Source organism: Dreissena polymorpha, chromosome 2 (genome assembly GCF_020536995.1).
Source record: "Dreissena polymorpha isolate Duluth1 chromosome 2, UMN_Dpol_1.0, whole genome shotgun sequence".
NCBI classification, from domain to species: domain Eukaryota; kingdom Metazoa; phylum Mollusca; class Bivalvia; order Myida; family Dreissenidae; genus Dreissena; species Dreissena polymorpha.
The window spans coordinates 86,726,045-86,740,474 of record NC_068356.1 but is presented as its reverse complement, the minus strand read 5'-3'; the positions used below and the strand labels follow the sequence as shown (position 1 = coordinate 86,740,474).

The window sequence follows — 14,430 nt, the reverse complement described above, 5'->3', positions numbered from 1 at the left end:
GTTTAATAATGGTCATGGACTTAATTCAATCGTTTGTTTTCCTGAATTATTAGTGTACCCGATATATTCAATAGATACCTTGATAAATATTTTGTTTTAATGTAGCTGCTAACAACATTGTTATTTTCTTAAGTTCTTATCGAACACATCCTATAATGACCCTGTCTGACAAACAGGAACAAACAGGAACACACGCCTCTTCCTGTGGCATCCAGAATACACAATACAAGTTGAAAAGGTTTTAATTTGTGCCCAATATAATACAGCAACGACATTGCGGGCGCAGACGACTCACCATCACGTGCTATAACGTTTAGTCAAGTGGTCTAAAAATGAACAAACAAGACTATACTCTGTGATACTTGATCGCACAATGTGTCATATTGTATGACAATAATTGAGTTCGATTTTAACCGATGTATACGTGATTGGAAGAAAAATTGAACTGTTGCCTAACATAATAACCATTAATTGGTGTTATATTTACACATGGACGGTATACATATATTTCATTATAGAAAATAATTATACTTATATAAATATGCATTGTATAACACATAATTTTAGTAACGATTAAAAATCTGATTCAAATGTGTTGGCTATATTATAACTACAACATATTCATGTCAATTCGGCGACAATATATTGTATTATCTGCATGATAATGGTGTAAACAAAGTATGAGATTTATGACATCCGCCGTCGGTTTGATTCATGTTTTCTCAGATTGTGATGATCGATTAGTTGCCCTATTTAACATTTAATAATTATCTATACCGATTCAAGGTCTTAATTGTTATACATATTACGGTTGCTGAAGAGAAATATATTTACCGACTGCTGTGTCGAATCCGTTGAGGGTATGTTTTTTAGGGTTGTGCGTTACCCGGAAAACCTTTCAAAAGCAAAACAAATACATTTACACGCCTTCTGAATATATCATCGGATGTAAAAGTACACAAATGCATGAAATATGTTCAGTGACACTTCTAGTCACCGTCCTATAGTTTATGGACGAACAATCTTGCCTGACAGGCAACAATAACATATTGGCCACATATTGCTTTAAATTAACACAGTGCTTATATTGCTCTCTCCATATGCAGCTACAAAGGGGGTAAGCACGTGACAATCAAGATGGCGACGTTCGTGCATAGAAAAAGTATTGATCGCCGTGTTATACCCTTTATTTCTTTTATTAATTGTTTTTCACCAGATTACCCCCTCTATGCAGGTAATTATCGCTTATATGCTTGTGCACGACACTCATTTTGCTAGTTAGAAAGTGCCTTGTTTGTCCCAAGCAAATATGCTCCGTCTGTGCATTAATCTCAAAAGCAATTCTTGAATTTTTACAATTGTTCCTCTTTACGTGGCACCAAAGAGTTCTTGAGATTCAGTCTGGGATGCCGATACTTTATAATGATACATTAAAAATATGTGCAAGTCTAAATGCGTTTTAAATCAAATAAGTTGCGCACACCATGATAAATATAACTATTGTATTCTTACTGTTTGCCAAACTCTGGATATATATAAACACGTACATATGTTTTTTTAGATAGAGTACCTTCGTCTGTTCATTTGCTCTTATTACACATGTGTATGTATGTTTGCCATTATGCGTGCTTGATAAACAGCTTTACATTCTTTTGGTCGCAAACAACTTCAGTTATGTTCCACTAAAGCAGATTTTAAAACGAACCCCCACCCACACACACATGGCAAAATAACCAAGAAAAGTTTGCACAAAATATTTAATAAAACTGGTACACAGGGGGTAGATCGTACATAAGCAACTGGTGTGGCGTAAATGAAACAATAGTAACTGTTGTTATAAATGGCGGTCAACGGATGATTTTTGGATGTTTTCGTCGTGATTTTTGAAAAGTTTGTACATTTACAAAACTTATTCGACAGTATACTTACGTGCAGGATGATCTACTGATATCCATTTTAACTCTGTATAAATCTTGTTGATGCATTATCAAAATGTTATATGTTATTGAAGACTTGTACGCACAAGCCTCGTTGATTACGATTTACACGATTAACTGTATGAGCAGTTTTAGGCCATATATAAGATTTTCTCAGCAGTTTTCATGGAAAGGATGACTCAAGAGCCATCATAGTTCACCTTTCATGAGCACCAGGATGTTTCCAACAGGAAATCGCAATATATGCATCCAAACGCGAAGTTTAACCACCATTTCCATAACTGTTGATTACAGTAACACCACTTTATGCAACTGATATTCAAGCAATAGTCAGAGTCAAGCCAAGTCAATGATAAAAAATGGAAAACAGAATTAAAATACGCATGTTTAGTTAGAACTTCTTTTCTAATTAGTGATGCGTTACTATAATTTGTTGAGTCACAATCAATTGTACGGTGATATAGATGAGACATGGACAATAAATATTTCCAATACACGTGCGGACGTATTGCTTTCATTTGCGCACGAATCGAATTTGTGTTTATTTGCGCATGTTTAACGTTCAACGTGCGCATGTTTTACCTTTGCATTGATCTATTTATGACATGGGCACGTTTTGCTTTCTTGTACGCTCGTATTGCTTTTACTTGCGCACATATTGATATCACGTGTGCATGTATTCATTGGAAAATGCCTTCGCATTTATTCAAAAACTCCGCCGGCCATTAAGGTTACGATGCAGGGGCCCACCAAGTTAAAACAAATATTTTGCTTTTCAACCCACTCACGCAGGTTGGGTGTTTCCACCTTACCCGCCCTAGAGTGTCCTCTCACAAGGCTTAACACGCACAAACTAGGGGGTTTAAGTTTTAATCAGTTAAACAGGTACACCCATATATCGGTTAAGCGCTATACACATGGAAATGTCTTACGCACAAGGGCCGGCGGACTTAAGAATTTTGCACGCGAATTAATGCAGAGCGCGCGGTTCCGGCGGACCTTGTGCGTAAGACCTTCCCTTTGGGTGGCCCCACCTCACCCATCTTAGATTGTCCTCTCAAGCGGCTTGATAAAAAACTCAGTACGTAGTTGGCAGTGAACAACACTTCAGTTTAAATTATAACTACAGCGGTTTAACAAAATGTGATATAGTCGCTTATAAAAGGTATAACGAAATGTGCTAAGTCGAGATTGTGTGTATTAGTACTGAATTATCATGTACTAGCTTATAAGTTCAACAACGATTAAATAACCTTCACTATTTTTATTCACATTTAACATGCATTATCAATATCATCATTTTTAAAAACATACATCTACGACCACACGACTACGGTCTTTTAATTCCCAATTTCGTGACATAACCTTACCACAACAAATACAAGAATCTGTCCAGACTATTGACAATCAACGCAGTCTCAAAAAGTCATTAGGCGAACGTCTTATTTCATATGTCATCGACAAACGGAGATCATCTCCATGCGAAGAGTGCGGTGTTTGTTGGCACATTCCACAAAAATGGATGTATAATGAATCTCATTAAACTTATAATGCAAATTTGGCACTGCTTTGACCTGTTGACAAACTGGTAAATAATGTTACTGGACCTCAAGCTTGGGCGCAATTATCGTCTTCTGAGAAGTTGGAACCCGCAAGCTGGACCTCTGCTGCTGACAATGACACTAACTTAGGTGTCATTTCTGAAAAAATCTGTGTAAATGGACTGTACGTAGAGTCATCCGACAATCATTTTGTTCACTTCAATCCGGAAGCTGACGAGACATTTTATGCTATTCGTCATATTCAAGGACGACATGTGGATTGTAGCTTTTAAATGGAATACATTCATGAATTCACCTCCCTTTGAAGGAGGCGAAATTTTGACGTATGATTTAGGAACCCAATAGTTAAGGTGTTAGCCGCGGAACAATTAGTCGTTTTGACGGAAATGACAAATCTTGACAAAAGAAATACAGAAAAACATGGTAATCCACATGGTGACTAGATGGTGAAATACAATGGACTCTTTGTTCTCTTTGGATTTGTTCTTAACAGTACATTCAAAAGACCTGATAAAAGTAGAGACATGACTTGTACTATGGTGGTTGAGGTAAACAATAAGCGCGTTGACTATTCACCATTTATCCCATTTGCTTGATTTACTTGAAGTTTTAAGACAAAGTTTAAGTGAATTTGTCGACATTTCCAATTATAACTGGGTTAGTAAAGCAGGGGAATGACAGTTGAAGGTGTGTTGAAGACTTCATTTCTGGTCATACAACTGCAAACGCGTCAATTTTCTTTTCAAAGTGCTGTCATTGTTTTGAATACAGCCAGTAAGTATTTAGTGTCAATGCTAGAAGACAAAATGATATTTGCACACTAAAAGATGTGAACACTCTTTAGGTAGCCGGATAGCACACCCTTCTCTAATATGTGAATGCTGTAAGTTTGTATTGCCAGTCAAATCAAATACGCCATGCCTTCCAGGAATGGTGATTGTCCGTAACGAAGCAACTAATTTGTCGAACACTTTCTGAACAGCTCGATCATGTCTAACAACAGTACATTATTTATTCGTATTGACTGAACACGTCCGCGACGACTGTTGGAGTTAAATATCTGAAGAAGGGGGTATCACTCTCTGTAATACAATTACAGAAAATGAAGTGTTTTCAAGATTGGAGTCGTGTTCCAGTTTTCGAACATCTTTAAAGCATCCTACTACGATATATTGTAATTTCATAACATCGCGCTGACAGGTTTCAAAGCTTCGAAATCCGTTTTATTATGTGCGTACTGCGCAAATATTTCATCCAAGAGTATTGACGAATTCCGCCAGTTAACACCATAATCTACACAATATCAGGACAATCTGGAGTTGTATTCATATACTGTATCGAAGTTACGTTTACCTCATTCTCCTATTATGTTATAAACAGAGAAACATAGATCAATTTTTATCAACCGATCTGTAAAAGGTATTCGAATTCGATGCCCATCGGTTTTTGAATAGTTCCTGGTTCATGTCAAAACACACTGAGGATGGCTCATTTCGATAGATGTTCTGCTGTACAAACACGGTATTTCACGTATTGCATGTTCCTTAACCACTTAAATGTTAGAAGGTTTCCAATACTTTCTACAAGTTGTTTCGACGTCATAAGTAGGCTATCAAGGAACGATTGTGCATGTACAATTGCGATGCACACAAGTCATGTTCCTGTTGACCTTGAGCCCTTTCTACATGAATTACATGATTGCATGGAAGGTTGCGGCCAATTATCGGTATGTTCCATATCGTACAAATTCACTACTTCTTTTGAAACGAGGCCTATATCTATAGTGATTCTGAGACACACCGTTATGTTCAGCGAATAGTTAGGATATAACGTTCGCAACCGTTTCTTGTATATGAAGGTTATCATCGTGGTTTTCATATTCCTCGTTAATTAATTAGCATTTCGATTAATCCTCCAAAATTAACAAAACATTATCAATCAATTCGTAGCAAATCAAAATTGAATATAACAATCACTATTTTATGTCAATCGTATGAAATATTGACACGTTCGAATGACGTAATAATCAAAATCAAACACAGCAAACTACGATAAGTGCTTTACGCGACATTTTGCTGATATATTAAAACACATTAAAACAATAAACTGTAAAAAAGATGGCACATACCGAGTTCTTATTTATAAAATCCGTGTTTGGAATTGTGTTAGTATTTTTTTTCTAAGTGCAAAAACAATGTCGTGAATAAAAACGTAACGAAGGAAGTACGACAACAAAATTTAAACATAGTGAAAACAAATAACAAAGAAATGTCATGAGCAATAATACGTATATTTATTTTACTGAGTTCTACAAGACAAGTTTAAATTATCAAAGTACCTTACACTTCAAGGTTATGACGAGATAATCCAGCTTATAACCGAATTGTTGTTGTATCATACATGACATATCCATGCATATGTTAAATATTCGAAGTAATATAAAAGCCGAAGTCCATGGAGTTCACGCATCACTCGCAATAAAACACTATGGTTCGGCCGACAAGTTCAACCAAAAGACGACGCTATCGATTTCATTTTTTTGTGAAGGCAGTTCATATGACTGATGTGGCAATGATATATTTCAATACAAAGCAAATGATGGTTCTATTTGTCCTCAAAATCTATTGCGATATAAAACATTTTGTGTCATAAAATATTGACATGTAGAATGGAAATCCGCTTGAGTGGTTGCTTAAACAAATTAAACGTCGACGTCTCACATGTCACACGTTCGCTGATAGGGTCACTGGATTTCGTGGCTGATGTTTGCTTAAATCACTTTAGGATGCATTGTAGATTGCAATGAGTTGAACCAGTTGTTAGACTAAATCGTTGTTATTTTTATTTCGGAGGGGACATTAATTGTGTCCGTAGTATATTGTAATGTGTATTAAACAAAATAACTTCCCAAAAACTCTTAAAATTTTGAATTTTAAATCAACTGTTGAATTTTTCGGAGATAAACATTATTGAATACATTATATGCAATATGATTAAGACATGTAAGAGTTAAAAATATTTACGAATGGAACTAACATTTGTGTCTTTCAAAACGGGGTTTGAAACTTATTCTTTTAATAGGAATTACATAACATCGCGCTGACTAATAGGACACGTTATTAGTCAAACAAAATTGACATTCGTTCAAGAGAACTGATATAAAACTCTACCCAATTGTTAGGTCCCAGTTGCATTACATTGATACTTTGTTCATCTACCAGGACATAGATGCAATCACAGAAACTGTGGGTGCTTATATATAGGGAAAATTAAACTTACATTGGGCAACGTGTGTTTGCAATTGCATCACGGAAGATGGAACATTCGGAACATTCGAAATTCAAAACACGATAGAGTATTAAATTGAAGTATCACAGTTTGAGAGATTTGATATATTTAAACAAATGTAGTTGTTATTAAAACGTTATACGTGTGTACTTTTAAGATGAATTGTTTGATATGTGTGAGAGTTGACAAGAAATTCTTCAGTTGTGGACAAACAAGTAATTGTGTCAAGTACTATAAGGGTGGGACAGTTAAAATGAACATTGAAGCTCATCATTAATCATAACAATCTAAACACGTAAAACCCAACACGCACCAGTAGGAGGTAAGTCTTCTGATCACATCGCGGCCCTTTATTATTGTAAGTGACCATTTTCTCAACAATGAGACCAAAGACAAAATCACATGACAAACACAAGCACAAATAATTCAAACTCGGGTCCGTAAACGAGCGTTTAATGTAGTGGGGAGCATGTAATGTGTAACCGCATAATGCCATAGAGCCGTTCACCTAAGTGGCATATAAACATAATTGAGAAAAAAAAACGTACAACTGATACAAATTCCAAAATGAATAAATATGGGTACACAAATACCAAGTTAACACACGAAATCGCCAAACAGGTACTTCGCCAGACAGCAATGCCATGGTTTAGTTTCCAATTGCTATGTTAATATAAATGACTAGATATACTTTTTTACACATATGATATAACACAAACTGCGAATATAAATTTAGTTGAACACAGTCGCGTGTAACAAAATAACGGCACATGCAACATATTAAATATCGTATGTGGATTTATCATAGTAAATGGTAATAACGTTAATAATTAACTAAGCTTGTTCTACTCAAGCATGATTAAGCAAATACCGAAAACGATTTTTCTAACGCCAATAAAGCAATGTGGTCGTGATAGATTTGTTTTCCAAAATATTCTTTCAAGGCGTGAACAATCTAGACACATGTCTCTATTTAGGCAAATTAAAATGCTTACAGACGCAGGCCATACATATCTGCCAGCGTCTTCATTTACTGTCAAAAATCTATGAAACTAAATGGCGACTAATATCTCAGAATTAGATCAACCACATGTAGCAAAATGAACCCCTGATGAAACATGTCATTAAATTAGCTCGGTTAATACAGTTTGTATTCATGGGAAACTTGTATATGGGAAAAACATTCTTTCTAAAGACAACATCGCTTAATTCTTGAAGTGCTACCGACTCGAAGCATTACAGATTGCTTTACGTAAGGCTCAGCCATGCACATAGAACTTCCTTAGCAGAGTCAGTATATGAAGTATTGAGAATAAAAACGGCATCTACATTTTCAATAATTTAAAGAAAAGCTAACAACTGTTTCGAAATAATGTTTTTAAGATACGAATTACACTTTTTTCTGACGGATTAATGTTCGGAAGTAAATAATTAATATCGACTTTGAAAGCACGATTCTTTGACTGTTACTGATTTCCACCGTGATCGTTTCAAAAAAAGTTTATATCTAATACAACATTTTTTTCCAACTACTTTACTAACAGCATTTGGAATCTATTTCCAATACAATGGACGCCAAACCATCAGTTCCAACACGAAATAATAGACTTACACTTTACGTGAATTTCATTTTTGTTTGCGAGTTATCCATAATCCTAATAACACGACAATTAATGTGTTACTGTTTATTTCGCATTCTAGTATATGACATTGTGGGTGTATTATCAGAACAAAAAAATACTGCCAAACACTGGAACTTAAATAATTGTAAACTCGCCACCTGGTTAATAATTTCTCCGCGCACAAGTCCCGCTCGATATGAACGCGCATGGCCAATATGCGCTAAAATGATCTATTCCATTACATCTTGATATAACGGTCGTGGTACTTAGAAAATCGTCCGAAATCGCTAATGACGTCTTTGCAGTCGGTAAATTTTCAATGGGTTAACGGTAGTTATACATTTGATACCAGAAATTTAAGGAACCATTCACATGTCTGCGTGGAGGTTGCAAGTGTAAACAAACATTTCGATTTAAAGTTGTCAATTTTTACTGAATTTTAGCGTCGGAATGATGATGTGTGCATGTGTTATCGTATATGTTCATGAGGACAATAAAATATAGGCTATGGATTGAATTCCAATCTTATTATAGAACAAAATCAATTGTACACATGTTTTTCATTAATGTGCAAACGTGTTCAGTCAGAATGTAATCGATCATTATTAAATATTATATGTACTGTATGTTTTAAATACAAGGCTCATTGGCTAATCCAGGTTACATGATTGCCACGATGTTTTCAGATTAAGTCATACTCTTTTTGCTTTCAGTCATTGACGATATATAACGTCACGTAAGTTATAAGTCAAAGTCATAAAATACAATACAGCTTACATTTTTTTAAATGTAGATGATGAAGTAAGACTCGTAATCATTTAAATAATTATCAGAACAAGGCTTTTTCCTCTGACCCCGCAAGTTGTAATTCTGGTTAGGAAATGTATATTGGGCTCGTGCTACGTTGTCGTCAATATATTTATTTTTTATATGTTATGTTTGCCACTTTACTTCTTAAGTACGGACTTGTGTAACAATGAATTCAAATGATTTCGTTGCAGTAGGGGGACACAATTTAAGATATATATTGGTTGAAATTGTTTCAGGTACTTCCCTTTACACGTGTAAAACACAATGGAAGGATTCTATTAGCGTTAACAAAACCGGACGGTCCGACAACCGAACATATTGAGCCGCTATGTAAACTGTCGCAGGTCTTTTCGATTAAATAGAGAAATACCCGTTTTCACCGAAGAAACTTTCGGGCATTAACTTTCTACTTATTTTAGATACAAAATGAAGTGTTCAGTAGGTTTTATTTTTACAATTATTCTGCCATAAGTTAAACGCCACGGATGGGTCACGAAGCGAGTCAAGTTTAAATATTCCGTGAACGTTTTTGTACTAACTGTATCCGCATATTGTGATCCCTGACATGTGTTGATATACTTCTCGTAGCCCCAATATTTATAGGGACGTTAGGGATAGCATATACATGTACTTTAATAATTTGTCTCTTACGTGTGTATACTTAGCAGCGTTTTAAAAAACGTGATAATACAAAATAACACAGTATAATATTTGATAGTGTTTGCATAGTCGGCGTTATACTTAGGCTCATGTATCCGTCGATATGATTGAAAAGCAATGCTTGTTTAATTTTGCCGTATTTTCAGTTTAAGTACTATCGATTGTTTCGCTTCAAAAAAAAAGGAAAAAATGCGCTATTGTTTAGGAAACTGGTAAGGTGGCTTAAATAGAAGAATAGCGTAATGAGAATAACGTATCTATCAAGATATTGATTCTGAAGTTGCATTATTTCCATATAAAAATCATCACCCTTTTATACATTTAAGAACTTTCTGACCATTTTCTTTGTTTTATTATTATGTAGATAGAAGAACTTAAAAGGTATTTCCAAGTTTAGAAAATTGACGATTGTCAAAATAGTTGTTATATATTTAAAACACAAGGTATATATTACCTTAAAACAAGCGAAATTACGCTGGACTAACACAGATGTTTAAAATATTGGTCTATAAATGATTAAGCATCAAATATAAACAATTTGCTTCCAGGGAACCCGAGTTCAAAACCCGGGGATGGCTGGATTGTTTATTACTTTTTTCCTTTTTATTAGAAAAACAGACATATAGACGGACAGACAATGTATTTGACTTGCACGATGTGCATCGTTAATATCATCTATGGTTGGTAATGACCTATGTCAACATGTTTATGCGCAGAAAAACACCCATCTACAAACATGGAAATTTACAAAACAAATGTATATTGAAATACAGAGGTTGAACAATTGGTTATTAGGAAGAAACAAGCACAACATATAATAGTTTTAAATGTGAGAAGCCTCTTACAGAACTTCAGATGTATCCTTACTAATTCCTTAAATTTTGTAAAACCCCAAACTTCTGCTGAATACTCAAAAATAGACCCAACGAATTCATAAAAAAGCTGAAAAAGAATTTCCAGCTTTAAATAAAAATCTTGACATTTACAAAACAATAAATTCGACGCTTTAAGAGCTTTGCTGATTTCATGTTCTTGATTTATTTTAAAACAACCTGTATAATTATATACAACACCAAAATAATTAAAATCCTTTACAGTTTCTATAGCATTGCCATTTTATGTCCACATTTCATTTTGGCAATAATCCGCCTTTTTTTTGAAAGGCCATTATCTTTGTGTATTCAGAATTAACTTTTAGTCCCCTGATATTACAAAAAGTATATAAATTGTCTAAATGGTTCTGGATTTCTTCTGGTTATTTACCCACAATGGCCATGTCCTCAACAAAAAGTAATTAAAAAAACAAAACAATGACTATTAAACACATTTTTGCTGTCGTTGTAAATACATTTAATGACATTCTTTCAAACCTATAAACACCTGAAATGTCCTGTTAAGTCGTTTAAATAGTGTATGGTGTTTCGAATAGGTAGTTCTGAATAAGGTGTTAACGTAAGCAACAGTTAATTATTTACATTTTAAAAATTATATGATTGTACGATATTTGATATCGTTTATACAATTTTGATATGTTATTAATCAAGAATTATACAATTTCAATTAAAATACCAACGAGATAAAAATATAAATGTATTAAAACTTAAATTTTAAGCTTAAAATAAAATAAATTTAATAAACAGTAAAATATTTATTCGAAACCATGCTAGAAAATATACAAATGATTAACACGGTTAATGCAATATGTTAATTTACGCACACAATAACTAACGTACTTAAAACACTTCTTAATATGAAAGATACGTTTAATATATTTTTCAAAAAACATTATACAAAAATATCAATATAATATTTTCATTACAATTTTACACCATTAACCATAATTAATGATTGTTGAAATAATAGTTTAAATGCAATTGCATATTTTAACTTATCTACACTTTACACAATAATACATGATAAATTGAACACTCGTTTGGATGGATTTGTATCTATTTACTATACATAAGTATACCACAACATGGATGAGCATCAACAAACAGATATAACAAAAGGATTGAGCTTGGGGGTAGCAATATATAGAAAAACTTATGAGTACTAAAATAACTTATTCTACCTGTGTTATCATAATCAAAACGTATTTATATAAGAACGGGTCAATATATAGTTAGACTTGATAAACTATGTTAAACTTTCCGCTCAGAAATTGAAATAAGCTTTTCATCAACGCATTATACATTTTATGAATATGTCATTGTTATATAAATACTAATAATTATTAACTTCATAATATATTATACACAATACAAAAACAAACATACCAGTAGTGCACCATTTTCTGCCGTTATGTATTCTTACGAACGTGGCCAAAATTTATATCATGGCTTAGAAATTTTCAAGGTTAACATTCTGACCAAGTGTCATTCAGAGTGAATAGGTAATGACGCTTCTAGAGTGGTTACATGACTTGTCTTAGATTTAACCTGATTGTCTGTTTTGTCGACGCTTATAACACAGAGTTGCACTTAGCTTAGATATTGCACAAGGTTTATAAACATGTATTCGTCATTGTTTCTTTCAGAGTGGTTGCATGATGTCTGCTGTTGACACAGTTTTCGGACGAATATAGAACAGATTTAATATTTGCCTGAATACTTTTAGAATAATCATTCAGTCCAAGTTTCATAAAGATTGATTCTAAAATGTTACTCAAAGAGTTGATGAAATGACTTTATTTGACATGTTGGTGCATGTTTTTGAAAGAAGTCACCTGGATCCTACATAGCTATTGTTAATATAAACATTCCGACCACTTCCGTCCAGATTCTGTAATAAATATTTCTTCTTGAATTGACCTTGTGATCTAGTGATTTTGACACAAATGCCCCATTTTCAAACTCGGCATAGATCAGGATTGATTAAGGTTTAAATACATTATATGATCTCTAGAGTTAAACATTTACGACGCATACCGACCATATACGTCGCAGACTGTTGGTCTCATGACGCCGGACGCCAGAGGTAGAGTGATCACAAAAGCGCACACTAAGCACAAAAAATCCTCTTTAAAACACACGCTGTTCCGCGAAATATACATGTTCAATCTAACTGCTCTATGTTCTGATTTGTTTGGGATGTTTCCTGTTCAAATGCAACGTCATCACTGCGACGACAAACTCTATCAACACTGTCCATGTTTTCTGGTACAATATGTTTTGGCACACTTATTTTCGTACAAAACTTATGCCGTCGAGAAAAATCAGAAAATCCAAATTGCGCAACATGTGCATAATTTTCATCATGACTATCATCCTCAGTAGTGACATTTGAGATTGCTTGATCACAGCTGGCAATGAAATAGGTACCTTCAGCATGTGTATGTTTGCTACTGTTATGTACATCAACTTGATAAGAAATTAGCTGTCTGTTTTGCGTCAGGCCTTGATTTTCTGGCTCACTGCATGTTCCCATTGCATTCACCATAGCAATGGGCTTCAATGACGGCTACAAATAAAAAAACAACAAATAAGAACATGATAAACAAAACATTTTTTCTTTCAATATATTGCTTCTGATTGAAAAATAAGTTCCAGTATTAAAATTATAAAACAAAACGGTCAAATATTCGAAAATGTAACTTTTTTTTATTTCCATAAAAAACTGAAGAGGGCACACGTTCAAAGCTGCATAAACGATTTGTGTAGACCACTGACGTGTAGGTAAATGTTTTTTCATAACAGATTTTATCAATTAAAGGCGAAAACACATAGTCACAATAAATAAGAACAATACATATTCAACAGACTTAACATTAAATACATAAAATAAAGCATTATGCCCAAATTATATTTTATATATTTTTTAAATAATTAAAATTGCAACTTTTTTCAATTTATTGTTATATCTTGTGAGATCGTGTTTATGTGAAAGAAAATTATTAATGACTGGCATAATTTTTTCAATGAGAAATCAAACTGTTATATGGTGACTATACTAGAGTGCATCCAATAAAAATACTATGATATATAAAAATATATTTAAAAGTTATTTCAACCCAAAATAAAACACTTGTAATACATATGTAATAAACAAAATACTATTTTTTCCAGACAAGTAAACATTGGTGGTGATGATTGTTGAATATTGTGATGGCAAATTGTCAAAAAATATGTTTTACAATACATTCAAATACGTTTAAAGGTACTAAATAATCAAATCGTTTAGCCTTTGGTCTAATTTATGACGTTTGTAATGGTTAATGTGGGATACCATACTGCAACGGAAGTGAGCAAGTAAAAAGGTCACCTCTTCCAACATGGGTATTTTCGAGTCGCCGATTTTAAGGCGAGAATTTTGATAGGAGCAGAATAGCATCAGAATAAACAAAAACATATTCTTCAAAATTATCTGCCTTCGCTTGTTGATCGCGAGTCCCATTCACAGGCAGCCGTATAATAACGTTAATCAACATGAGCAGGACTTTCTCTGTTGATTTGCTCTTGTCAAATTAATTATAGAAAAATTGCCGAATATATATATATATATAACTGTTATATATACACTGTCCGCGAGAATCAATTAATTATCAAAAAC

At 33.7% G+C, this 14,430-nt stretch overlaps 1 protein-coding gene across 2 annotated transcripts in view; it reads right to left on the bottom strand.

Moving 5' to 3' along the window:
* Positions 1-626: 626 nt before the first annotated feature.
* The window catches only part of LOC127867935 (uncharacterized), a 35,846-nt gene continuing 22,042 nt past the window's right edge, over positions 627-14,430 (bottom strand). Inside the window, exon 7 of one of the 2 annotated variants that reach the window (XM_052409455.1) lies at positions 627-895. In XM_052409455.1, the coding sequence (XP_052265415.1) occupies positions 806-895 (90 nt within the window). In that variant the 3' untranslated portion in view covers positions 627-805. Of the gene's footprint in view, positions 896-11,714; positions 13,342-14,430 lie in introns of those variants that run through there. The other variant, XM_052409454.1, reaches the window with a different exon arrangement.